Source organism: Apodemus sylvaticus, chromosome 5 (assembly GCF_947179515.1).
Source record: "Apodemus sylvaticus chromosome 5, mApoSyl1.1, whole genome shotgun sequence".
Lineage (NCBI taxonomy): Eukaryota > Metazoa > Chordata > Mammalia > Rodentia > Muridae > Apodemus > Apodemus sylvaticus.
The window spans coordinates 40,302,971-40,328,512 of record NC_067476.1 but is presented as its reverse complement, the minus strand read 5'-3'; the positions used below and the strand labels follow the sequence as shown (position 1 = coordinate 40,328,512).

The window sequence follows — 25,542 nt, the reverse complement described above, 5'->3', positions numbered from 1 at the left end:
CGAAAGGAAAATGATATAGAAATGCAGGCCTGCATTTTCTCCTGTATAAATGAAGTGCCTAACAGGGATGAGAAGGGACTCTGGGTGACTGCAATGTGTCATTGTAGATTCATCAGTTGTGACAAATGTGTCACTGTGGTGTGACATCTGGTGAGGGAGACTGTACTGGTAGCAGGAAGGGGTTGTGTAGGAACACACACCATCCATTTTACTTTCTGCAGGCCTAAAATTACTATTTTAAATATTTAGTCTTTTTTTAAAAAAAAAAATCTGCTTTTTTTAAAAGATACACACAAAGTGACATTACAACAAATTGGTGTGTGTGTGCACACACACATACATATATACACACAAACATGCACATACACACACATTGTTTTAAGGACTCTGTTGACTTCACACATATATAGGATATATATATATATATATATAGGAAGTGCCTTGGCTGATGATATGGAACAGTCCCTTCTGCATTCTGAGCACCACTTTGTCACTTTGTACCACTGTGAGCACCACTTTGTCACTTTGTACCACTGTGAGCACCACTGTGAGCACCACTGTGTCACTTTGTACCACTGTGAGCACCACTTTGTCACTTTGTACCACTGTGAGCACCACTGTGTGCTCCACTGTGTCACTTTGTATCACTGTGAGCACCACTGTGTGCTCCACTGTGTCACTTTGTACCACTGTGAGCACCACTGTGTCACTTTGTACCACTGTGAGCACCGCTGTGTGCTCCACTGTGTCACTTTGTATCACTGTGCGGCCAAGAAGGAGCCATTCAAGGATCACGTCTATATCCTGAAATTTTGTTAGGAGTGTCTATACCTGTCAAAATAAATTAATACATTTTGAGCAGACAAAATTTTTGGTTTTCCGTGTTAACTTCCTCAGGGCATATTTAGATGTCTAAAATCTGGAAACGAAGCGCGGCGCCCTGTCATTCATAAGTTTCTGCTGTAATTTATTTGAGTGGCATTACTCTTCTCTCTTTTCCCTGAAGCAAAAATAATGCTGTGATATGCTCAGCGTGGCTGCGCGTGCTGACTGACACTGAGTAAATTGTCTCTGAATAAGATGAAAATGTAAATTGTTTCTGGGGAAAATAGCAATATAAAAGGCCCTGTGCTTCCCCTTTCCTTTTAAATTGCAGCTTGTAGAAACACCACCTTAAATCACATCTCCTCTCCTGCCTGTCACAGAAGAATCCATTAGCTCAGGCCCCATGGCAGACTCTTAATCCAGCATAAACTGACTTCCTAAATTGACCACTGAAAGGGAAGCCAAAAGCTTTTTATAAACTCAGCCAAGGCTGTCCTTAAGGTATACTGGCAAGATGAGCAGCTCGTGATGAAAGCACAGTTCAGCCATTTGTTTTCAACTTTGTCTTATGTTCATTAAATATTACAATGAACCACCAAGCAATCATTGAATCATGCTCAGAGTTGTTTCAGTTCTAAACGCAGTCCTGACTGAGTCTTTTCTTGAAACAGATCTTAGACATCAGAATATTTCATCCACAAATATTGTAATATTATCACTAAAATATAAGGACTTTCCTGTCAAAAACATACTACAATGATCACATTTGAAACTATAATTCTTTAATATCATAAATCTTTCAGTTAATGCTTAGATAGATAGATAGATAGATAGATAGACGGATGGATGGATAGATGGATAGATGGATGGATGAATAGATAGATAGATGATAGTTAGATAGATAGATAGATAGATAGATAGATAGATAGATAGATAGACAGATAGACAGACAGACAGACAGACAGACAGGCACATATATATTCTAACTACTAGTATACTTAAGTATACTATATAGTATACTTAAGACTTGGATCAGGATCTAAATAACATTTACATACTATATTAGTAAAGTCTCGTAAAGTTTGTTTTAATATCTAGGCTTTTGTCCATCTCTTTTTCCTTTTATAGCATATTTACTGATGTAAGAAGACTATTTATCCTATAAACTTCCTAAAGTCCACACCTCATTGTTTAATCAAAGATCTGATCAATATTGAGGTTTATTTCACTTTAGATAAACTATTTTCAGGTACCTACTTGTTCTATGTAGAATATCAGAATGTCCAATTTTCTCTTTGTGACAGGAAGTTTTTGATGATCAACATGTAGATCTGTTGATTTGACAGAGTACAGCTTTGTTGTTGTTTGGTTTGCTTTGGGGACTAAACTCAGGGTCTTTTCCTGATAAGGAAGGGCTCCCCTACCAAACTTACATCCTCTGGCCTATTGTAGGTGTCTTAATTTATAGCCAGATTTTCCATAAGAAAGCAAACTCTTTGCAATGAATATTTTCTTTGCTTTGTGGTACAGATGTTACAGGAAAGTCAGCATAGATGCTTCACACATTTCTCTTCCTAGTTTCCAAAAGGATGACTTCCTCTCTAGCGTCCTCCAACAGTGAGCAATTAGAGGCTTCACAATAAAGTAAGTGCTTCAAGCACTAGCCTACCTCCATCCACTGTAACTCTCCTAAAACTCGTGCCCCATCTGTTTGATGGCAATGTCTTCAAGGATGTGACATTTGCAGTTTTCCACAGTGTCCTTGCTGTCACTGTAGCCAGATGTGAATTCCTGTGACAGGTCATCAGGAAGCCCCAGGTTTTCTTTTTCTTTTCTTTTTTTTTTTAAAGATTTATTTATTTATTATATGTAAGTAAGTACACTGTAGCTGTCTTCAGACACCCCAGAAGAGGGCATCAGATCTCATTATGGATGGTTGTGAGCCACCATGTGGTTGCTGGGATTTGAACTCAGGACCTCCGGAAGAGCAGTCAGTGCCCTTAACCGCTAAGTCATCTCTCCAGTCCCCGGGTTTTTTTTGTTTTTTTTTTTTTTTTGATGGGAAGTAATGTAATCGCCACACAAATCTGGCCATGAGGGAACTTGCTGTGAGTTTGTTCCTGTTTATCAGCTATTTCCTTGGACATGCCTGGGACATGTGTGGCCTCTGTGTTTGCTTGCACTGTACTTGTAATGATGAGATTTATTTTTTCAAACCCATACTTTCAGTTTCAGTTCAGGGCCACAGATTTATTTGTCTTTTATCTGTCTTTTCTTTTATGCCACAATTCTTAAGTCTCTCAACACCAGAAAATTCTGACATTTTCCTTTTTTAAAAACAGCAAAAGGACTCCCCAGCCTTAGTATTCTGAGAGAAGTAGAACATTCCGTAAAATTAAAAAACACAGTTTTGAACCCACTAGCTACTGATTAAAGAGAGAGACAATAATGCACAGAAACAGGAATGTTCTTTGATCTGAGAGAACAGATTCAATAAGTGGAGACAGCTCTGCAGAGGCAAATGGGAGGTCATCTCCTGGTTGGATGGTGCAAAGCTTTTCTAGGGTAAGTGTGTGCTTCAGACGTGTCCAAACAGATTAAAAGAACACCTGAAGTCACTATTTCACCACACTCTGTAACTTCAGCTCTGAATCAAGACCATTCCTCCTAGATCAGCCGTGCAGGACCAGCCAGGGTATCTGGGCCCTAGTTCTTCCAAATCAGTTGAAACCTGCCAGTTCAGGGCAACCAGACCCTGGCAAAGCCAGACAGACTTGTGTGCTTATTTGTGCCCTTCAGAGTGAGGACTAGGAAACCTGTCACATCAATAAACCGAGGCCAGCACGGTTGAGCTTAAGGCTCCTCTGGGTTTTGAAATGAAATGCCACGTACTAAGCATGTGCTCAGCCTTGTCTCTGAGAACATTTCCAGGTTTCTTCATAGCCAAGCAAGGTAACCAGTGATGGAGTTCTTCAAAGGAATCTTGTAGCCACACAAGGAAAGAACCATGCTGAGTAGGGGGTACCAGAGGTGGGTGGCACACAGGGCATGAACTCTATTCTCACTGGCCTTTCTAAAACACTGACCAAAAGCAACTTAAGAAGTGTGGTGGTTTGAAGAGGTATGGCCCCCATAGACTGACAGACATGTTTGAGTGCTTGGCCATAAAGAGTGGCACTATTAGGAGGCCTTATTGGAGTAGGTGTGGCCTTTTTGGAGGAAGTGTGTCACTGTGTAGATGGACTTTGAGGTCTCCTATACTCAAACTCTGTACAGTGTGGAATCAGAGGCCTCCTCCTGGCTGCGTGTGGAAGACAGTCTCCTCCTGTCTGACTTCAGATTAAGATGTAGAACTAACTTTTCCAGCATCATGTCTGCCTGTATGTCGCCATACTTCCTGCCATGATGATAATGGATGGAACCTCTGAAATTGTAAGCCACGCCCAATTAAATGTTTGCCTTTGTAAGAGTTGCATTGGTTGCCCAAGCAGTGGTGGCGCACGCCTGTAATCCCAGCACTCTGGGAGGCAGAGACAGGCAGATTTTTGAGTTTGAGGCCAGCCTGGTCTACAGAGTGAGTTCCAGGACAGCCAGGGCTATACAGAGAAACCCTGTCTGGAAAAAACCAAATCCAAAAAACAAAAAACAAACAAACAAACAAACAAAAAAAGAGTTGCATTGGTCATGTCCCTTCACTAACTAAGACAGAAGGAAAGTGTTTATGGGGCTTACACATTCCAATCAAAGCAATCCATCATCAAAGAACTCAAGACAGGAACCTGGAGACAGGAACTGAAGCAGAGACCTTGATTGAAGCTGCTTAGTGCTGTGTTCACTCTGGCTTGATCAGCTTTCTTTTACTGCCTAGGTCCCCTTGCCCAGGGATGGCACCATCCACAGCGGGCCGGGCCCTCCTGCAATCAACAAAATGTCCTATAGACATGACCACAGGCCAATCTGATGAAGGAATCTCCTCAACTGAGGTTCCCTCCTCACAGATATGTGTTAGTTCATCTCAAGCTGATGAGAACTAAGCAGTAACACAGGGACCATAGGCCCAAGGGAACTCGTTCCTCTGGGAGCTGTGTATATATACATCTCTGGGCCTCAGTACCATCTCACAGTTAGACTCTGATAAGTCCAATTTCTAGCCTAGGATCAAGCGTTCTAAGTCTGCAACTTGTGGTGAGTCATAACATCTTTGAGCCTCAATTTTACTATCAGTAAATGCTACCACAGTCTCTGCCTCCAAGAGCTTTAGAAACGACGTAGTAGAAAGACTGAATAATGTGGCCAACGCAGTGCTAAACAGATTGGGGCATTCAGCAAAGTTTACCTTCCTTGTCTAGGAAGCCTTGTCTTACTGTAGAAGAGGGAAGAGGGAAGAGAGAAGGGGAGGCAGGTAGAGACTTGAAAAGTAAGAATGGGAGAGACCTGTGGAAGGGAATTGGAAGCAACTCAACAGATCAAGTCAAATAGCTCTCTAGAAGAACCATGGCCCAGCACAGTTCCTTCCTGCCCTGAGACCACAACTGGCTTGATTTGGTTGGCTTATACCTAAGGATGTTACTGGAGAGGTCAAAGGTGATGGTATCCATCCTTCTCCAATGGGAATTGGGTTGTCCAGGAGAAGAACTGTGTTTTGGGAGGAGCCTGACACTGCCCCTTCTTTCTAGCCCTCCCTTCTTATTTGGCTTGGCAAGCTTCCCCACAAACTGACTTACAGATTCCTCTTAGCCCAACATCCCTTTATTACACCAGTTTACTGCTGCTCAGGGGCTGAGAAACTAACATTTGGGTCAAATGATACATTAAGTTAGCCACTTTAGAATACCAATAACACTCCCATAGCACTTTCCATCTTCATGGTGGGCCACAAACATCTCCTTTCCTCGCTAATGAAGATGACTTGAACATCCACAGCGTCTGAAACCATAGCTAGTTAATCATTGTCTAATGCGGGGAAGTGAGACAAAAAATGCAAAGCCAACAGAAAGAGTATTACTGTAAACTTGCTGAGTCAAACCTTTTAAACATTCTTGAGCACACAGCAGAACTTGTGTCATAAAAAAATAAATAAATAAATCCCAGTTTTGTAATGAAAATGCCCATAAGAAGTATGGAGATGGTGTTAACCTCCTGATTCACAAAGTCCTTTTTAATAATGATTTCATTTGATCTTCATGAAAACCCATGAGAAGAAAAGAGATTATCTATTTTCAACAAGACTTGTTGTGGTTAATTAATCCATTCAAATGTCAAGTTATTAAATATTTGTGCAGAGCCTAGAAGCCCAGACTTCAGGCTCCAAATTAGGAATTCTTTCTAGAAGGCCTCCTACCCATGCTGGGTGATAAAGGAAAGCCCTGCCAGGATGCCTCAAAGGAAGGGTGGGGGAGCCCAATGAGCTGTGTGTTTCCCACCGGCCAAAACATCCCCGTGGTGTAGTGTTTTGTCTGGGCCTTGCATGTGGGTTCCACAGTTCAACTTAACTTCAGAGAGCACATACCTTACCTCTCTTGCCTATGATCCAGCTGGGCCATGGGCATCATCTCAAAGGTATACTCACAGGACCAGAAAACATTGACAGTGCAGACGTAATTATACGAACTCCATTTCTGGCCTTCTCCATACCCCATGCCAACTCCATGAGTTCAAAGTAGTTGTCTGGGCCACTGTAGGCATCCATTAGCCTTCATATGACCCAACACTCTTCTTCGTTTGATGTAAGCCATGCTTAGTGTATTTCCTCCTCTACATCAGCTTGTTTCACCTTTGTGGGTCTGTTGGACACATACACTTGTCTGCGTACATAAGGACCGTTCTAGGTACCGGCTATATAAAATAAAAAGCGGCCATTTCTTCTAAGGGGAAATTAAAGCAGATAAATACCTCAAGACAACTACATAGCTTTAAAATGCTTTTATGTCCGAAATTGCCCTAAGTCTCCAGGTGCACCCTCTCCTCCTACGTCACTTGATTTTTACAAGGCCACCTTGAAACCCCTTTTCCTTTTTCATCTTTCAAAATTCAACTCAAATGGCACCTCCTGTAAACTCTTTGCTGACAGAGCTCTTCCAGCAGACTCTGTCGCTCCTTCTGATCTCCCCCAAGGGCTTTGAGCAGACCTACCCTGTATCCCGGGATGTTGCGGGTACATTCTTTCCTGTGGTTGCTGAATATCAATTCCCTTCACCGAATAATCAGCCTGGACTCAAGGAGGAAAAGGAATAACTGCCCAGACCAGTCTCTGGTCTCATCCAGTTTTTAAAACAGGATTATTTTCAACTACTATCCACTGAAATGTGAAATGCAGGTTTTCAGTGGTCCTATAAATTGTATATATTTTGCACAAACTTAAGAAACCTCACTCAGTCTAGATGTTGTTTCAGTGGCCCAGGCATGGTGGTCCACACTTTGGTTTCAGGAGACAGAGAAAGGAAGATCACAGATGTGAGACCCAGCCTGGACTAATTAATAAAGCCGTGTCTTCAAAATCTTCATTAGAATTCTGAACACTTGTTTCTATGAAAAAGTATATTTTGTGTTCAGCAAACATAAAAGATGTATTCGTCCATAACTGAAGACGTTTTACACGGTATTCACTGTGAGATCAGTATGCTTTGTGTCTTATTCAGAAGCCATCTCTCCCTTCGTTTCCCTGATAGCTGCCATTTCTGCCTCCAACCCCCTGAGATCTCATTTCCAGAGTTTATCTCAATTTCTCCATTCTCCGTGGCTTGTGGCTTAGAGTTTAGGTCTTTGTTGTGTTTCTTGTCTGCCTTGAATCCATTATTCATCTGACTAGTCTGCCCCGATGCACCTCGCTCTCCGGGGATGATCGCTGTGCACATCTTATTGTGATCCTCACAATGAGGTTTCAAAGCACGTCATGGAGCGGCGGGGCATTCTTCAGCTTCACATCGTCGAGCTGCACCTCACTTCCTGCCATTCACCATGTGAGCTGAAAGCAGACAACGTCCAAATTTCAGGCTTCAGAGCCTCTTTTCTCTCATGATCCTATTTTCTGTTCTTCTCTCCAGAGATGAAGAGAAATGAGATAATTGTGCCAATGAAGCATTTTTTTTCATCTCCATTGTTCTTGGTGCTTCATTGTGACGTGTCAATTATTCAACACCCCAGAGAGCTGTCTTTGGAGCACAAATTGTTCCAATCATATTGTATTAAGATGGCTTGTTTTCTGCTCTTAGGCAATCGTGGTGGCTGTGTTGTCGTGCGAGGAGGAAGTTCACTTGGTCGCTGGGAAGTGAAGGATTGTAGCAACTTTAAGGCAATGTCTCTGTGCAAGACACCAGTCAAAATCTGGGAGAAAACAGAGTTTGAGGAGAGGTGGCCCTTTCACCCCTGCTCTATGGATTGGGAATCAGACACTGGTCTGGCCAGTTGCTTCAAGGTGATGTCAAAGCTGTCTGCATGTTCATTCGGTCCATGGATCCCCCTCCTTTTTTTTTTTTTATTCTAAGCTTTCTGTCATGGTGCCTGGTACACAGCATATGCACAGCCCCTATCCACTGCCCCTCTCCTGTGTTTATATTCCAAATTATTCCAATTATTTTTAAAGGGCAGCTATCCCCAGTGTCACCAAAAACAGAAATACCATGCATCAGTATTAATCCCAAGGAATAGAGTTCTATGCATTAGGTAGGCATGGTAGGAAAGGACTCTAAATGCTTCACCAGTTCCTAGAACTGGTGGGAAGTTTTGAACAATTTCACCTGCCAGAGTTCAAATCCAGTATGGCAGACCAGAGTTCAAATCCAGTATGGCAGACCACTCCCGTAAGTCAGGCAAATCTACTTTACTGTTCACAGGTAGGCTGCAAGAACAGTAGAATCCTAGGATCTCAGCAAGCCTATCTCTTGATGCTCAGGACAGCTACCCAGGGTGGCAGATGGACTATATTCCTACCTCAGCCCACGGGTTAGGAAAGCGCTCTTCTCTGGGCTTTCTGCCTCACAAAGCACTTGGGTCAGCTGAGATAAAACACTGCAGGACTCCCTGCTCTGGGAGGGACAAGGACAGTCCCTCCTTTCCTCAGAGTGTGGCATTCTCAGTACATTCTGCACCAGATTTGCAATCAAGAAGGAACAAAGCAAGGCCAGCCATGGTCATTTACGAAATTGTCTTCCTATAATAAGTACAAAGGCACCAGTCAGTGCTGTTTATATTGCCAAGCATGTAGCAAATAAGGAAGCCAGCACTCAACGGGTATTAAAATTGTGCTGTTCTATACTGTTTGTAAGCCCACGCATAAAGTACTTGTTATGGAATAATTCCTAAACTAAAGAAAGACTTTAAAGCCTGCTAGACACCTGAAGATCAAACAAGGTAACACAGATGGTTGGTATGTATGTGTAGTTTTATACATATATGTACATATATACCTATATGTTTATGTGTATATTTACATATATAGATATATTGATATATACATATAATTTTCCTAAAGATTTATTTATATATTTATTTATTTATGTATTATATGAGTACTCTGTCTCCATGTATGCCAGAAAAAGGAATGCATCAGATCCCAGTATAGATGGTTGTGAGCCACCATGTAGGTGTTGAGAATTGAACTCAGAACCTCTGGAATAATAGGCAGTGCTCTTAACTGCTGAGCCAGCACTCCAGCCCTTACATTTTATATATTTACATATATATATATATATATATTTATATATAAGTATATATATAAATGCTTTAAAGCAAGGTGGTTTGGAGATTAAGATGTTGAAATATTTACATATACATAATGAGATATCTTGGAGTTGAGACTTAAGTCTAAATACAAAATTCATTTGTTTTACATACACTGAGTACACATAGCCTGAAGGTCATTTTATGCAGTGTTTAGAACATGAAATTGTCTACCCACTTATAACGGTCAGAAGGCAAGAATGTCACTCCCACAGAAGTTTTGGATGTTAGAGTAGTTCATAACTTCAATTTCCAGATTAAGAATGTTCAATTTATATATGAGACGTACACATGATATGAAATCCTGGAAGAAATATCTGCTTGCAAATTAGCCTTAGGTCCGAGATTTAAACCTAGTCTCACAACTGTCCCATTAGAAATACCCTCTTTTTAAACATTAGTCTTCTGTTTGGTAGTCTTCTCTTGGTTCATCTGATAGGGAGAAATTCTCCAAACCTGTGAAGAAAGCTCTTCCCCATCCGATGGACACAGCCAGGATGGAGACAGACAGGATTCCACAAACACTGCAGAAGGAATATAGCCGGAAACACAACTGGATGCTCTTCATTTAAATGTACACACAAGAAATCCCCACATAAAATTCATAAACAAAGGGCCCAGACACCACAACCGTGAAACAATAAGTTAAACTTCAGGAATGAGTGAACCAAAGCCAGTATGATGAAGTGATTTGCCCAAGATCACAATTATTTATTGACAGAGTTGGAATAAATCCCCGAGTCTTGGGACTCCCAGTACAGTGGTTTTTTTTACTGTCTGTCACCCTGATGTGTCAACAAATGGAAGGTATGCCTGATGTGCTTGGTGGTGGATTTATGAATTTAGAGTGGTTCAGGGAGAGGGTCCCAAAGGAGGCAAGTTTTGACATATCATTTAAAAGATGGAAAGGCTGTGCTGTGCTCCACAGGATTTGGAATACCATTCATTCCGGTCTCAGCAAATCAGAGCCCAGTGAAAGCTGGCCAGAGACTGTACTTCCAGCATCCGAGGGTCAAGCATAGTCACCTTAGTTACAAACAGTGAGGGTGCAGAGGCCCAGGACGGGAGCTCTGGGTCCTCGGCCTCCTGCCGGATCAGACTGAGACAAAAGCAGGTGCTCCCAAAGCCACCACTTCCTGGTACCACAGCAGCTGATGAATAGCAGAGTTTAGATACCATGGCTCTGCTGGCTCATCGAAGACCCAAAGAGCCTAGAGATAGACCTGCTCTAGGCCTTGGGCCTTTGTTATCCTTGCCTGTGACCGATCCAACAATGTCATTGTCATTCCTTAAATTCTAACTGAATAGGCAGACTGTCAGAATAGACCTGGATGGATTCTGGAAGCAAGATGCTCTGGGCCTAAGCCAGGTTGTTTATAGGTGTGTGACCTGGTATTCTTAATGTCGTGTGACCTGCTTTTCCTTACATATTGACAAACATTTATTAAGAGAAAACTCTATGTCTGTCCTAAGAAGTATAGTGAGAAAAAAACCAAGGAAGGTATTAGAGGGAGCCAAAAGTCTTATAAGGACTAGACATGTTCTGGTGTGATCTATGTTAATCCTTCAAATCATAATTTCAGTGAAGAATAAGAAAGGGGCAGAAGTCTGGCTCAGCGGAAAGGGTCCGCACTCAGCATGGAGGATGTCTCCCGCCTCTGCCCCGAATACCCCTCCAAGAGAAGAGAGAAAAGGAGAACTCAGCAGCTTGGCTCTTTTGTGTTGCTCTACAGGTGTTTCATAGCGAAAAGGTCCTGATGAAAAGATCGTGGAGAGAAGCAGAAGCCTTCTGTGAGGAGTTTGGAGCTCACCTTGCAAGCTTTTCCCATATAGAGGAAGAAAATTTCGTGAATAAGCTTCTACATGCAAAATTTAATTGGTAAATACTTTCTAATTTTGAGAAGATTGTAGTCAAAAATTGTCTCCTAGTAGTGCCTTCATAGGGATGAGTATCCCAAGTGGTTGTTTACGTCAGTATTTCTTTCACTTTTAAAATGAGTTAGGCACTATCATCCTCATATAGTTTTGCATTTATATTGCGCCAGGTTCACATTGTGTAGAAACAAAGAACAAAGTGATCATTGTTTAGATATTCAAATCTTTTTTTGTGTGTGTGCGCCTTTGATCAGATTTTTTTCAGAGCTGGGCTTCCAGCCATATCTAGTTTGGTGGATTTCAACATGTTCGTTTTCTGAGGATGCTGAGGGTCTTAGGTTAAATGGGACTATTTGGGCAGAGCTTTGGCTCCTTGCTTGCAAGCCCCCAGAGAACACAATCCCATTCTGCTGCTAAGGATGTTCCATAGATTAGAGTTCATTTAAGATTTTGTTGGGGAAGGGAATTCAATCAGTTTAAAACAAAATCCAAACCAGCTCTCTAACTGCACATTCGAAGAAATCAATGGTCACCTATTAGTGTGCACCAATTGTTAGAATGTGCATACTCATGAAGTTACAAATATAGTCTTGTTTTTGTTGGTTGGTTGGTTGGTTGGTTGGTTGGTTGGTTGGTTGGTTGGTAGGTTGGTTGGTTGGTTGGTTTATTCATTTGTTTGTGGCCAAACCCAGGGTACACTCTACCACTGAGCTAAATTCCCAACCCTGTTAACTAAGTTGAAATTGGAAGTAACTAAAGGCTTCATAGGGTACTCCCACAATTACTCACCTTTAGTGTTTACAAAAACTGACCTTGCAGGTGATCTTAGAGTGACTCCATATGGAAAGGATCTAGTGGAGAAGCTATTGTTATTGTTTTTTGAGAGGGGTAAGGAATATAGCATCAGAGGGATCAAATAAAACTAAAAAACAATGCACACTATTAGAAATAAGCTATGAATAATCAGTATTATGAAGACTTCTAGCAGAAGGCACTTTCTCTACAAATGGTTTTCCCTCTGAAACGAGCTTCTTGAGAGCCCATGGAACCACAATTTCCTACAGGAGCCTCTGACCTAAGCCCTTGCTCTCAGTCGGAGCCTACGTAGTGGGCACCTTGGGATACAGAGCCCTCTATATACAGAGCCCTTGGGATACAGGGCATCTCAGACTTTGTGAGGCTGGTGTTGGAGAAGCTTCCTCTTTGACTGGATTGCTTGCAGGCTCTGAGGGACAGCCTCCACTGTCCGATGTTCTGCTGGGCTTTGGTACTTTAACCCCTTGTGAGTCATGCTTACACATTCTGCCTATAGACCAGATCTGTAAACACTTTCCCTTTAAAGATCAAAGATAATGGCATTCTGTCCATCCTTAAAGTTCCTAGCAGAATCCTGTGCATTTTCCAAATTATTGATCTTTAGCATCTGAACATGAAAGTTGTATGATTTATGCTTTATTTTTGTCCATGCTGCCAAGGGAATTCAGCTGTGTCAAATGTGTGTTATTTAAAAATTACACAATTTAGGAAATTACGGGAGAGAAATAAATATCAATTTGTCTTCTATGAGTCAGTAGACCAGGGAAAACAGAGAATGGGAAAATCAGTGAGGAGTGGAGCAAATGCTCCCAGTGTGGGGAGAGGGAAGCTGGTTCCTAGCCTGTGTCCTGGAGGTTACCAGCCCCGGCCTGACTTCTACAGGCCACCCTCTTCTTCTTAGAAGTGTGACATCACAGGTAGCCACCCAGGCACCAATGATGCCAGAGGCTTTCCTTTTGACTCTGACCTCTAACACATCTGAGAACTGACCCCACAGAGAGCTCGCTCCTCTATGACAAGCATGAGAAAGCATCTGTCACGACTTCTGAATCTTTTAAATCTTTAATTCTTCAAAATTATTCTCAGAAAATTATCTCAGCGAGATGGTTCGTCGTACAATTAGGCTTTATTGCTTGATTTATTGAGTACTCCGCAGTCTGACATATTTGTTCTCTGCCTAATAGGAGGGACGATGCTTCTCTGTGAAGCTCCTTGCCAACTCTAAACCAGTGGCAACTGCTCAAGTTAATCTACCATGGCCCGGGCTGATTTGCCTCAGAAATATTTATGTTGGAAACTGGAAGGAGAAAAAGTCCCTAAACTTTCTGTGTCCCCTTTTAGTAGTTGGGGATGATAGAGATCAACTTGCAAAAAATACACAAACAGTTGATAAACGAGCAACAAATCAAACCATGGTAAAACAGCGCAGAGAGCAAAGTCTCGTAGCAAGTAGTATCACAGCTGAAGTCATCCAGAGATGCTAAGCTCTAGGATCTCCTAGAAGCTTGCTTTCGTGTGCTCAGACACTGGTTGAAAGGTAATTCCATTCTTGATGTAAAGTTCCTGTTCTCAGTAGAGGTTTATTTTTCTCCCCATGAGCTCCAAGGAAACCACACGGGGGCATGTGGGTCTAAAAACCTCCCCTCGTTTTATAAACGCAGGACTTTGCATGCAAAGGGATGCTTGCTCCATTTATGTCACTTTGTTTGATCCTGACAATCTGCATTGTCTCATAGAGCCTTCTGTCTGATGCTGGGAATGAAATGGGAAAGACAGCGCTTTTGTTTCTTCTCTTCCTAGGACACAGGAAAGGCAGTTCTGGATTGGATTTAATAAACGGAACCCACTGAATGCCGGTTCTTGGGCGTGGTCTGATGGGTCTCCTGTAAGTTGTTTCACACTATACACAGGAGATATAGTCAAGCCAGGCTGTCCGGGACTCACTCTGTTAAACAACCTGGAAGTGGCTGTGGCACTTTGGGAAATTTACCCTAGACCTTGGCTAAGACAGTGATTGTTCCAAGGTCCTGGGAACTCTCGGGTGACATACTGTTCTGAGGACCCTATATTTCATCCTGAAAGGAAATCCAAATCTCCAAAAATACTCCCCTGAACTGCTTTCTGTTTAGAGAAATGGCTGGTCTTTACAGTAATACCAGACTTCAAAGTCACCCAGCCTTGCTGCAGAATGCCTGTCTGTCTGTGTAATGTGGCTTTTCTCCATGTCACAGTGAGAAAGAAAGTACCTAGAAACTTAGGAGAGAGCTTAGTGGAAACCATGCTTGCTCTGTACCCATGAGGACCTGAGTTCAAATCTCCATACCTACATAAAGAGCCAGGCATAACTACATATAACTCCAGTATTGAGGAACAGAGACTAGTGGATCTCTAGAACTTGCTGGCCAACCAGCCTGGCTAGGGGCGGGGTGGGGGCTGTGGGGTGGGGTGGGGCTGAGGAGTTTCTGGCTCAGTGAAAAGATCAAAGCCCTATGGTAGAGAGAAAGACACAGGACACCTCTCCTCTATGGCTTCTGTCTGTCCCCGATCCCCAACACACACACACACACACACACACACACACACACACACAGAGAGAGAGAGAGAAACATGGACAGACAGACATGGACAGACAGACAGATGGGCATGGACAAACAGACAGACAGACAGAGACAGAGAGTGAGAGAATTTTTATTTCTGAAAAAGGACAAATGGCATCTGCCTTAGAAATAACTCAGACAAGGTAGTTTGTGAAGGGGCAAAGGTTTGCTTTTCAGTGCGCCCCGCACTCACAAGCTCTGGGAAAAGGAAGAAGGACCCGGATGGTGCGTTGTCCTTCCAGGTGCACTGAGGAATTCTAAGATTTCTATCAAGGCAGCAAGGAAAATGACATGACACCATTTCAACTCTGAAAGGGGGCGGTTAGAGCCAGCCTTCAAGGATCATTTGACATAGCTGCTGTTTCCCAGACCTTTTTAACAGCCTGTGCCAGTGGACAATAGGGCAATTAATCCACATAGCCTATTACACAGGGCAGCCAGGATCTGCACACAGGTTGCCCAAGGCTGTCCCACTTTGTACAATACCAGCAGCCCAGTGTGGATAAAGTCCAACGTGGGGGGGGGGGGAAGCCTATTCAAAGGACAGGGTTCAAATTCATAGTTGAGAGGAGATTTAAAAGAAAAAAAAAGTAAATAAGAAAAACTTGTGTGCGCCTACAGGGAAAAATAGTAACAGAGAAATGGTAGTTTAAACCTGATACTGGCCACATCTTCCACGTCAACACTGCTTCTTTGAAAAAGGGTGTCAAGAATAAAGAGTGGGAAGAGACCTAAGAGGGTTTGCATCCCTCAGCTCCGCCCATTTCTTTTGCTAAAGAAGAAGCTGAGATCCAGAAACAGAAGGGGGCGCTAAAGCCATTTTGCTCTTGAGAAATAAACCGTAATACATAGAAGTTGAAATACTTTCTTTTAGTCACTCAAACTCACTCGTAACAGAACAAACAATTTGCTTAAGAATCCATGAGACTAAGTGTCCTGGTATACTGAAGGTTCTCAGCACAGGACAAAAGGAATGACAACTCGTGTCATTCTCCAAACATGAGGATAGAGAAACTGGATGAGTTGATGGCATCAAAGATAGTACCAAACTCTGGGACATCCCAGAAACTCTAAGCTTACCCATGACCCCAGGAAAGTTGTCTTAGTCAGTGTTCTATTGGTGTGAAGAGACGCCGTGACCACAGCAATTCTTATAAAGGAAAGCATTTCACTGGAGCGGGCTTGCAGGTCAGAGGTTTAGTCCATTATCACAGGAAGCAGGAAGCAGGAAGCACACGGGCAAACATGGCGCTGGAGAAAGAGCCACGTGTTCTACCTCCAGATTGGCAGGTAGCAGGAAGGAGAGAGAAGCCTCCCAGCTTGGTTCTGCAACTGAAACTTCCAAGCCCGCCCCTAGAGACACACTTCCTCCTCCGAGGCCACACCCACTCCACCAAGGCCACACCTCCTAATCATTTCAAATAGTGCCACTCCCTATGAGCCTATAGGGGGCGGGGCACTATTCAAACCACTACAACACCAGTGGCAAGCTCATGAGTCTGCAAGCTCAGAATGAAGTGTACATCTGATTTCTTCTGGAAAAAACAAAACAAAACAAAACAAAAAAAAACAATACAAAGATTCTTGTGCTTGAGCACATCTGCATGTGCGGGGAAGCCAGCAGCCCAGGTCAGGTGTCTTTCTAAACACTCTACCTTTCTTGAGATGGGACTTCCCAACTGAACCTGGAATTTATCCATTAGGTTACAGTGGCTGGCCAGCAAGCCCAGGGTTCTTACCTTCACTTCCGCAGTCCTGGGACAGCAGGCACATACTGCTCTGTTGGATTCTTTTCTTCCTTAATCTTCATTGTGGGTGCTTCCGATTGAGCCCAGGTCCTTCTGTTTGGTACAGCAAGCACTTTAGTGGCTGCCCTATCTCCACAGCCCCTCGTGCCTCTTTATAAGAAAGAAATAGAAAAAAAAATGCTAAGTACCCATTAGCTTAGTGTTCACAAATGTGGACCAATCTTACCCTGGAGTGACATGTAGACCTTTCTGAAGAGCCCTCTGAAGTCCCTAGAGCACTGGCTCTCCACCTTCCTAATACTCTGATCCTTTAATACAGTTCCTCAAGTTGTGATGACCCCCAACCATAAAATGATTTTTTCATTGCTGCTTCATAACTGTAAATTGCTCCTGTTATGAATCATAATGCAGAGACCTGTGTCTTCCGATGGTCTGTGAAAGGGTTGTTGGACCCCCAAGGGAGGTTGCAAGCCACAGGTTGAGAGCCACTGTCAATGGTGCTTGCATTCATGGGTGCCTTGAATCTTGAATGAAACTCCTTTTGGGGGCCGTCATTAAGGAATAATGAACTTCATCTGCCGCAGGTTGTCTCTTCATTTTTAGACAATGCTTATTATGAAGAAGATGCAAAAAATTGTGCTGTGTATAAGGCAAACAAAACATTGTTGCCCTCGAACTGTGCTTCCAAACACGAGTGGATATGCAAAATTCCAAGAGGTACAAGCTCTTTCTGTATGTTTGCATTTTAATGCTACGCAGCACTTTCTCAAATGAAGAGTCCTAATTTCAGCACTAGAACCCCGAGCCACGCTGCCAACAACCCTCCTGATGAACCTAGCTACGCTAACTTAGTTAAAGCCGGGATCACAGTCAAAGGAGGGAACACAGCGCGGTACCCTGTGCCAAGCTGTGCATTAGGAATGAAGGCCACCAGCCGACATTTCGGAATAAACACAGATGAAAGAAATATCCCTCTGACATCACAAGCACACGGGAGTGCTGCACTGTGAGCGTGTGGAAGCACCCAGCAGTGTCTCACACGCAGTAGCCGCCAGCCAGTGTCCGTGTCCTTGCTGTAAGGCTCTGGAGATTCCCCTGCAAATTCTAACTCTTCACAGAGTCTAGACAGTACAGAGTATCTGTCCTTAAATATATTTTTTGGAAGGTGAAGTAAGAATAGTATGGTTAGAGAAATTGAGAACTGTGCACGTGTACAGAAGTCTCAGGCAATGTGTTTTGCTTTTGCTCTGCAGATGTGAGACCCAATTTTCCAGACTGGTACCAGTACGGTAAGGGCCAACTTGGTGATTCTCTAACTTCTAAATCGCACCACAGAGGAGTTAGTGTTAGTGCATTATCCAATCCTTCCGCACACCCATTCTCTTATATATCAATCTGGGACTAACTAGTTCAAATCAGCAGATCAAGAAGGGCATAATCAAAGTAATAGATATACTTATGAAGTAGGGTTGAAATTAACACCACATCTCCATTTTCATGGCATATTATTTTTAAAAAAGGATCTACCCCTAGCCTATGAAAACTAGTGAAGGGTTCTCAAGTGAGGTAGACTAAGAAAATAAGTGAATCGTAAGTGTGTACACACTCACATCTGTGAATGTATCCATACGTACTTACACCCCCTTTTTAAAATGTCAAGCAACCAAATTACAATGTGGGATCCAATCACAGCCCGAAGTCCTACAAGTCCGCCTGACATCTCTCGCTAGTCCTGAGAGCATCATCATGATCACGTGTTTTCCTTGCAGATGCGCCCTGGCTCTTCTATCAGAACGCCGAGTACCTCTTCCACACCCACCCGGCGGAGTGGGCCGCCTTTGAGTTTGTCTGCGGCTGGCTGCGAAGTGATTTCCTCACAATTTATTCTGCTCAGGAGCAAGAATTTATCCACAGCAAAATCAGAGTGGTACATGAACAGAAATCATTACGCGGAATTCACAGTGTACACGTTCTTCTGTCCTTGGGAGAGGCCATATTTTTAAAATTTGACTCTACACATTCATTTAAGTTTCTGTAAAAGTCCTGGCTTCTGTGCAGATAGTTTTTCCTTCTGACCATACAGATTAATAGAAAATTATGGAGACATGGGTTTGTTATGTCCCTCTGTCCTTTGCCTTCTATTTGTTCTGTAATAGCAATGGTGTTAAGTGAGATTCAGTTTAGCTAGAGCCATTCTTCACTCTCTGAGCTCCATCTCCCTAGGACGCTAACGCCACTCACGAGGGCTCGCTGATCTAATCACTTACCAGAGGCGCCCACGTCCCAACCTGCCATCTTGTGAGTTAGGATTTCAATATAAAAGACTGGGGAGGGAGGAGACATCTACATTCAGTGTGGCAGGATCTAGCTGTAGATTTCCAAGCAATATTTATTTCTGCCTGAGATTGGTACTTTTGGTTGTCAGTAGTCTGGTGGTATTTATGGTGAGCATTAGCATTTCACAAGTAAGATGTCTCATGCCTAAGAGTATGCTTGATGAGTGGGTGGATGCAGGGGAACTTACTGATTCTAGAATGAGGAATCAAACTCAGCAAAGGTGATACCGTTCACTTTTGACCCATACATACCCATCCTAAAAAATGTCAAAAAGTTAGAATAAATAATTACTTTGAAAGAATAGGTTTTCATATCACTTTTATATAAAGAATAGTAACTAGGACTGTTACTATAAAAAATAACATTTATTTGCAATGTAGAAGAATTTAATATGAGATAGGAAGCTGGGTTCAGTTTTTCTAACAAAAATGAGTTTTCTTTTGAAAGTGCTTATGTTTTCCCTCCCGCTCTGATAACAGGCCATGGGAGATGGGGGGGCGGGGTTAGAGTGAGCTTTGAATATTTTTCTCTTCTCTAATTTTCTCTTTCTGATCAATGATTAAAAAAAAACATTAAAAGCTACAGCACTTGAGAGTCCGAGGATGTGATTGGCTCACCAATCAATCACTTGGCTGCTCCTTGTATCTGTGGTATACAGCATTTGCCTTTTAAAACTGCAACTCACTGTTTTAAGTTTTGTGCTTGTAAAGACTTCTAAAACTATATATCAAATCTATTACTTCTTAAAATCTGGCAGTTTAAAACCTTAAATTAACACCCTTGATCGCTATGGTAGAAACCTAAGAGATGACAGATTGAATGTCTTTGCTTTAATTGGCTTAGCAGATGAACACGTCGGCCTGTGTTTCTAGCTCATTGGGAAATGACCTTCCATGTCAGCTAACCGTAACGCTACTGATTTGTGAAATGCATGCTCATATTACATTTCTTCTTTCAAACACCTATTATTAGGTTTCAGTTGTTATGGCTATATACCTAGCTAACATTTAAAATACTCACTTTCCATACCAAGCTGCTTTGTCTGGGCAGCTTGCAGCTTGTTCTGAGTTCTCTACCACACACCTCACAGCTGTGATGTGCTGTGTGGCAGATGACCACACCTTAATTCAGGTGGCAGTAAATAAGCCATTAAAGATATAAATGTCATAACTTCCCTTTAAAGGCCCTAAACTGGGGCAGTGAGTGGTCAGGCCATGATTTTGACTGCTGCTGCCCATGCACCCTCCTTAGACCCAATGGAGTTCTTGTCTTCCTGCTGTACCCACAGCCAATCGCTACAGAACTACTCCAAAGTCTGAAAAGGGGCCTCTGAATTCAGCATGTGGGAACAGGCCCATACAACAGTTCCTCAGGGATCTCAAATTATAGTGGTTCCCCCTTGCAATATTCTCAAATTGCCCATCTGGCCGACAGCCACGCTGTTGAAGAAGTAAAAGCACACTTGTTTCAAAATAAGACTGTTAGCAAGCTATCAGGTTCTATTGTAGACTTGCCATTCATATGGAAATAAATAATATATCTTAAAATGTATCCCCAAGCCTTCCCCAAAGGAAATAAAAATAAAAATTTAAATGTATAAGGCCTTAACATTAATAGGGTTTGAGCATATAAAAGTTAATTTGAATTTTGATACACTTACAGAGGGGGCAGATACGCCATAAAGCACGCTGTTCGAGAAGGCTCAGTGAAATCTCTTCTGTCCCTTCCTCTTTTATGATTAAGAAGGCTTTAATTTCCTGGCCCATAAGTCCAGCATTATATTATATCTGCAGTGCAGTGTGTACATGTGTGTGTACCTGCATGTCCATGTTTTTTCAATTTGACACTTCACTGTGCTTAGACTGGGTGATTAATAATCAGCTGTAGATTAATAAAATGGATAGTTTGCTAGTTGTCAGATATTGGAATGCTGCAGGATTCTTTTGTCATATTCTCTCTCTCTCTCTCTCTCTCTCTTTCTCTCTCTCAATGCGGACACTGTCTAAAGGTTTACAGACTAATATGCCTAGACTCTAAATCTTTATTCTGTTAATGTCTTTGCACCTTGTTTGTCAAATAGATGTGACATCTGCAGTGAGCTCCCATAAATCACGGAGAGAAACCACTAATTATAGTCACAAGAAGTACCGGTCTTTTATGTTACGTGGCTTCTCACGGAGTTAGCCTTGCCTTTCAAGATGAATGAAACAGAAAACATTTTCAATGGTTTACTACCATTCTCTTTCAAAATGAACAGGGAGTGCTTTAGAATAATTCAATTTCATGTTTTCTCTAGATGCCAGCCCTTAGTTGCTCTTCTTTATGTAACCGGGTGACATAGTAGTAATTAAAAAATCTAATAGCATCTCCATTGATCCAAATAGTAAAACAGTGTAAACAAGCACAGCAAATGCTGACATTTTCTCTCTTTCTTCCCTTTAATAGCTATCAAAGTATGGTGTGAATTGGTGGATCGGACTTGAAGAAGGAAGAACCAGAGATCAAATTCAGTATGAACCCAGAGTAATCTGTATTTCACATTTGACAAGTTTGCATGTGCTCAATGAGTGGACTGGGTTTTGGTGATTGGTTCGCTGAATGGCCTTCACCTATTAGCCTTAACTTCCAAATGTTCATTCTTCTAACAAAAGGCATGAGTGCTTTTCACTTCAGTACCAATGGAACCACCACCAAACTATCCGACAAACATCCCCATTACCTGTGCAGGCTGCCTGCACTATTGTGTGTGTGTGTGTGTGTGTGTGTGTGTGTGTGTTAGAGAGAGAGAGAGAGAGAGAAACACAGCATAAAGTTAAATTTAGAAAACTTTGTGAGTACAGTGCAGTATTAACTACAGGTAAAATGCTGTGTGTGCACTTAACCAAATTGAATAAACTATTATACTTCAGGTCCATACCCTAGAACTACAAGGGTGGATGCAGATACTGAACATGCAAAATGAGACCTTAATGTTTTTTTTCCGCCCTGAGACTGGAGGGATGGCTCAGTGCTTAAGAGCACTCGCTTCTCTTTCAAAATTTCATTCTCAGCACCCACACTGCGCAGCTCCAACCACCTGTAGCTCCCGCTCAAGGAGATCTGACGCCCCCTTCTGGTCTCCACAGGCATCTACACACATTCGGCACATATACTCAAACACAATGATACAACATCCGTGTGAAAAAAATAAATCTCTTTATATTTTCCTACAGGTGGAGTAATGGGTCACCCGTGATATTCCAGAACTGGGACAAAGGAAGAGAAGAAAGGGTGGATAACCCGGGAAAGCGATGTGTCTTCATATCTTCCATAACAGGTTAGTTCCTTGTCCATGTTTGGGTTTATACTGGAACCACCTGTAGAGGTCGCTAATGGATCCACCTCTAGAGGCCGCCACTCTCCTCCATGCAGCCACATGCCCGCAAATAACTTATAGATAGATAAGTCCTGGAGAGCCAATGGAACCAAAGGGAGCCTACAGACACTGATACAGAGTCGCACCTCTGGCCCAGGGGCTGAGACCTGGTTTTCCAGCACCCACGTCGCGGCTCACAACTGACTGTAACTCCAGTTCCAGAGGATGAAATGTCCTCTTCTGACCTCTGCTGGTATCAGGCACATGCATACACATGCATTCAAGCAAAACACTCAAGCGTACAATAGTAAAATTAAGTATTTTTTAAAAGACAAGCATGCATTTTCCTATCAAATATAAACAAAACAGATTTTGTCCCCACCCAAAACAATTAAGAGTTAACTAATTTGGACAGATACAGTGGGGAAAAAGCATGCCTTGAAGATGCTATTCTCTGTGAAACTTCAATGCGGAGCTATTTCTTCATATATCTCTACTTTCCTATTTGTAAACTGGCCAACACTTTAACCTCTGGGAAATTTACTTCTGTTTTTCCTCACATTAAAAAAAGAAAATCCCGCCGGGCGGTGGTGGCACACGCCTGTAATCCCAGCACTCTGGGAAGCAGAGGCAGGCGGATTTCTGAGTTCGAGGCCAGCTGGTCTACAGAGTGAGTTCCAGTACAGCCAGGGCTATACAGAGAAACCCTGTCTCAAAAAAACAAATCCAAAAAACCAAAAAAAAAAAAAGAAAGAAAAAGAAAAAGAAAAAGAAAAAGAAAAGAAAAAATAAAAAAAGAAAATCCCTATATTCAGGGCTGGAGAGATGACTCAGCAGTTAAGGACGATGGCTGCCTTTCCAGGGTACCCAGGTTCAATTCCCAGCACCCACATGGAAGCTCACAACTGTCTGTAACTCCAGTTCCAAGGGATCTGGTGCCCTCCTCACACAGACATACATGCAGACAAAACATCAATGCACATAAAAATAAACAATCTTTAAATAAAGCACCTATGTTCAGTTCACTATCATCACCATCACCATCACCATCACCACCGTCATCATCGTCTCTGACTCTAATGATTACTCATCTTAGAAGAGAACCTGTCTACAAATCAGATTCAATGGCAGTGAGGCTAGAGGCTGGCTTCTGTTCTAAGAACAGTGCTGCCTAGGCTGAGTGTCTTTTGACACAAGTCATACTTTCAAACATGAAAAAAAGGAAAGAAAAGAAAGAAGGAAGGAAGGAAAGAAGGAAGGTAACTGACTTGGTCCATTACAGAGTAAGGAGAAAGCTGCAGTTAATCCGCTTGCTTTACCAGCAGGTGTCACAACAGCCTGTGGAAAGGGCTGTTTGCAGGAAGAGCTGAGATCAGCACTGACACTCAAAGCCCAGCCCCACCTTAGCAGCAGGTTTTGCTCCTGTTCTGATACAGGAAGCTAAGCCTGCCCTGCGCTGTGTGTCAGCTTCTAGTCAGGCATTTAGTTACACGTGTCCCTGTCACCGCTTCTCTGGAACTGCAGCCCTTCTAAAGTAAAAGACGGCTTGCAGGAGGCTGGGAAGCTGAGGCTCTGTCTTACAGAAGACGGGCTCCTATGGAAGTCGGTCATTTAAGGGTCGAGACTGAGAAATCCTCTGTTTGAGAAGTTCTGATTTAACTTTCGTACATTAGTACGTAGGTTGAGGATCTTTGATCCGAGTTGATCAGATAAGAAGTGTTTTGGAGTTTTCAGGTTGGGGATACTGAGAGGGGCTCTACCAGTTTTAGAATTTAGATTAGGTATATCTAACCTGCACTTTTGAAGACATTTTATAAAGTTTAGAAGTGTTTTAAAATCTTTACAAATGACCATCTGAGACTCGTTTCTCCTCTATTCTGAAGCTGGATACTTACAAACTATGAAGTCTTGTTTTGCATCCCAAGTCAAATAGTCACAGGACTTTAAATGCATCCTGTTTCAATTTTAGCATTTGTTTACTTTTGTAAACAGTTCTTATATTCTGACATTCTAATTACTCGGATCTCACCTTGCCCAGACAAGTGTTACTAGAAATCTCTATAAATAGTAGTTTGGTTAGGTTCCAGACTTCAAAAAAATAAAATACAAAAAATCATAGCAGTCTCGAAAAGCAACCCATGAGAACTTGAGGGGAATTGTCCGTGTTCCTGAGACTTTCCGACCTGTCTCCTCCTGCAGGGCTCTGGGGGACTGAGAACTGTTCTGTTCCTATGCCCAGCGTCTGTAAGAGAGTGAAAATTTGGGTCATCGAGAAGGAAAAGCCACCAGTACAGCATGGGACGTGCCCCAAGGGGTGGCTTTATTTTAACTATAAGGTAGGTTTCTTCTTGTCAAGTCATCGTTGTTTCTCTTTATTGAGCTTCAATTGAAAGGTGATTAAAAGTGGGGGTAGGTTTGTTTTTGTTTTTGTTTTTGTAAGCACCCGTTTTCTGAGGGAACCTGAGATGTCACTATCACATCCTAATGGTTTCAGAAACCTTTTCCCTTTGGTCACTAAAAGATTTCATGTAAAGTGGCCATACCTCCTCACCTCATCTGTAGAGACAATTTTATTAGTGACTGCCTTTTGCGTCACGGGATATGATGTGTTTGCATGTCTGCAGTGCATGTGTGTGTCTGCGTGCCCATTTGTCTAGCCCCTGCCTACAAATAGACTATATATTTAGAGGGCCCACACACCCTCCTGCTCATCTTCCCTGCCCAGAACCAGCAGGCCTCCACCTCCCTGTAACTAATGAACTAATGATGTAATTTGGTCGGGGTCATCTTGAGCCTCGTAAAGCTGGTGCTTTGTGCAGAATTCAATTTAAGAGAAAAGGCTTGCCGGCAGGGACAGCATCATCCAGGTTTATGATTTCTGATGCTGCCTTCAATTAAGGCAGAGGTTTTTGCCTTCACTCCTTATGTTTTGTAATAAAATAACTTTATAGGCCTTGGCTGGGAGGGATTAAAGTAAATCCCAAACTGGGATTGTTTAACTCTTAGAGGACTAAGAAATGAGATGGTGTCATAATTTTGTACGCTAACCTGAAATTGCTCTCTGATTGTGGACTGCCAGTTTTGAAGCTAAGTGTTCGATCACACCAGCTGGCATGATCTTCTTCAGCATCTTAACATCACTGTTAACTCTGTCAGCGAAGGCACCTGGGTTCTGTACAGACATGGTCAGTGATATAGGGCTAATTTAATTATGGTGAAATACACACACCATCATTTTCAGTGTGTGGTTTGCAGGGGCTCAGCACTGTTG

General features: G+C 42.5%; 1 protein-coding gene across 1 annotated transcript in view; it reads left to right on the top strand.

The window, feature by feature from the left end:
• Positions 1-25,542, top strand: part of Pla2r1 (phospholipase A2 receptor 1) — a 126,009-nt gene that overhangs the window by 79,095 nt on the left and 21,372 nt on the right. The window contains exons 12-20 of the mRNA XM_052182556.1: positions 8,037-8,239; positions 11,277-11,422; positions 14,035-14,119; positions 17,164-17,296; positions 17,833-17,868; positions 18,349-18,506; positions 21,362-21,426; positions 22,129-22,232; positions 24,471-24,607. Coding sequence (XP_052038516.1) covers positions 8,037-8,239; positions 11,277-11,422; positions 14,035-14,119; positions 17,164-17,296; positions 17,833-17,868; positions 18,349-18,506; positions 21,362-21,426; positions 22,129-22,232; positions 24,471-24,607 — 1,067 coding nt within the window. The remainder of the gene's footprint in view (positions 1-8,036; positions 8,240-11,276; positions 11,423-14,034; positions 14,120-17,163; positions 17,297-17,832; positions 17,869-18,348; positions 18,507-21,361; positions 21,427-22,128; positions 22,233-24,470; positions 24,608-25,542) is intronic.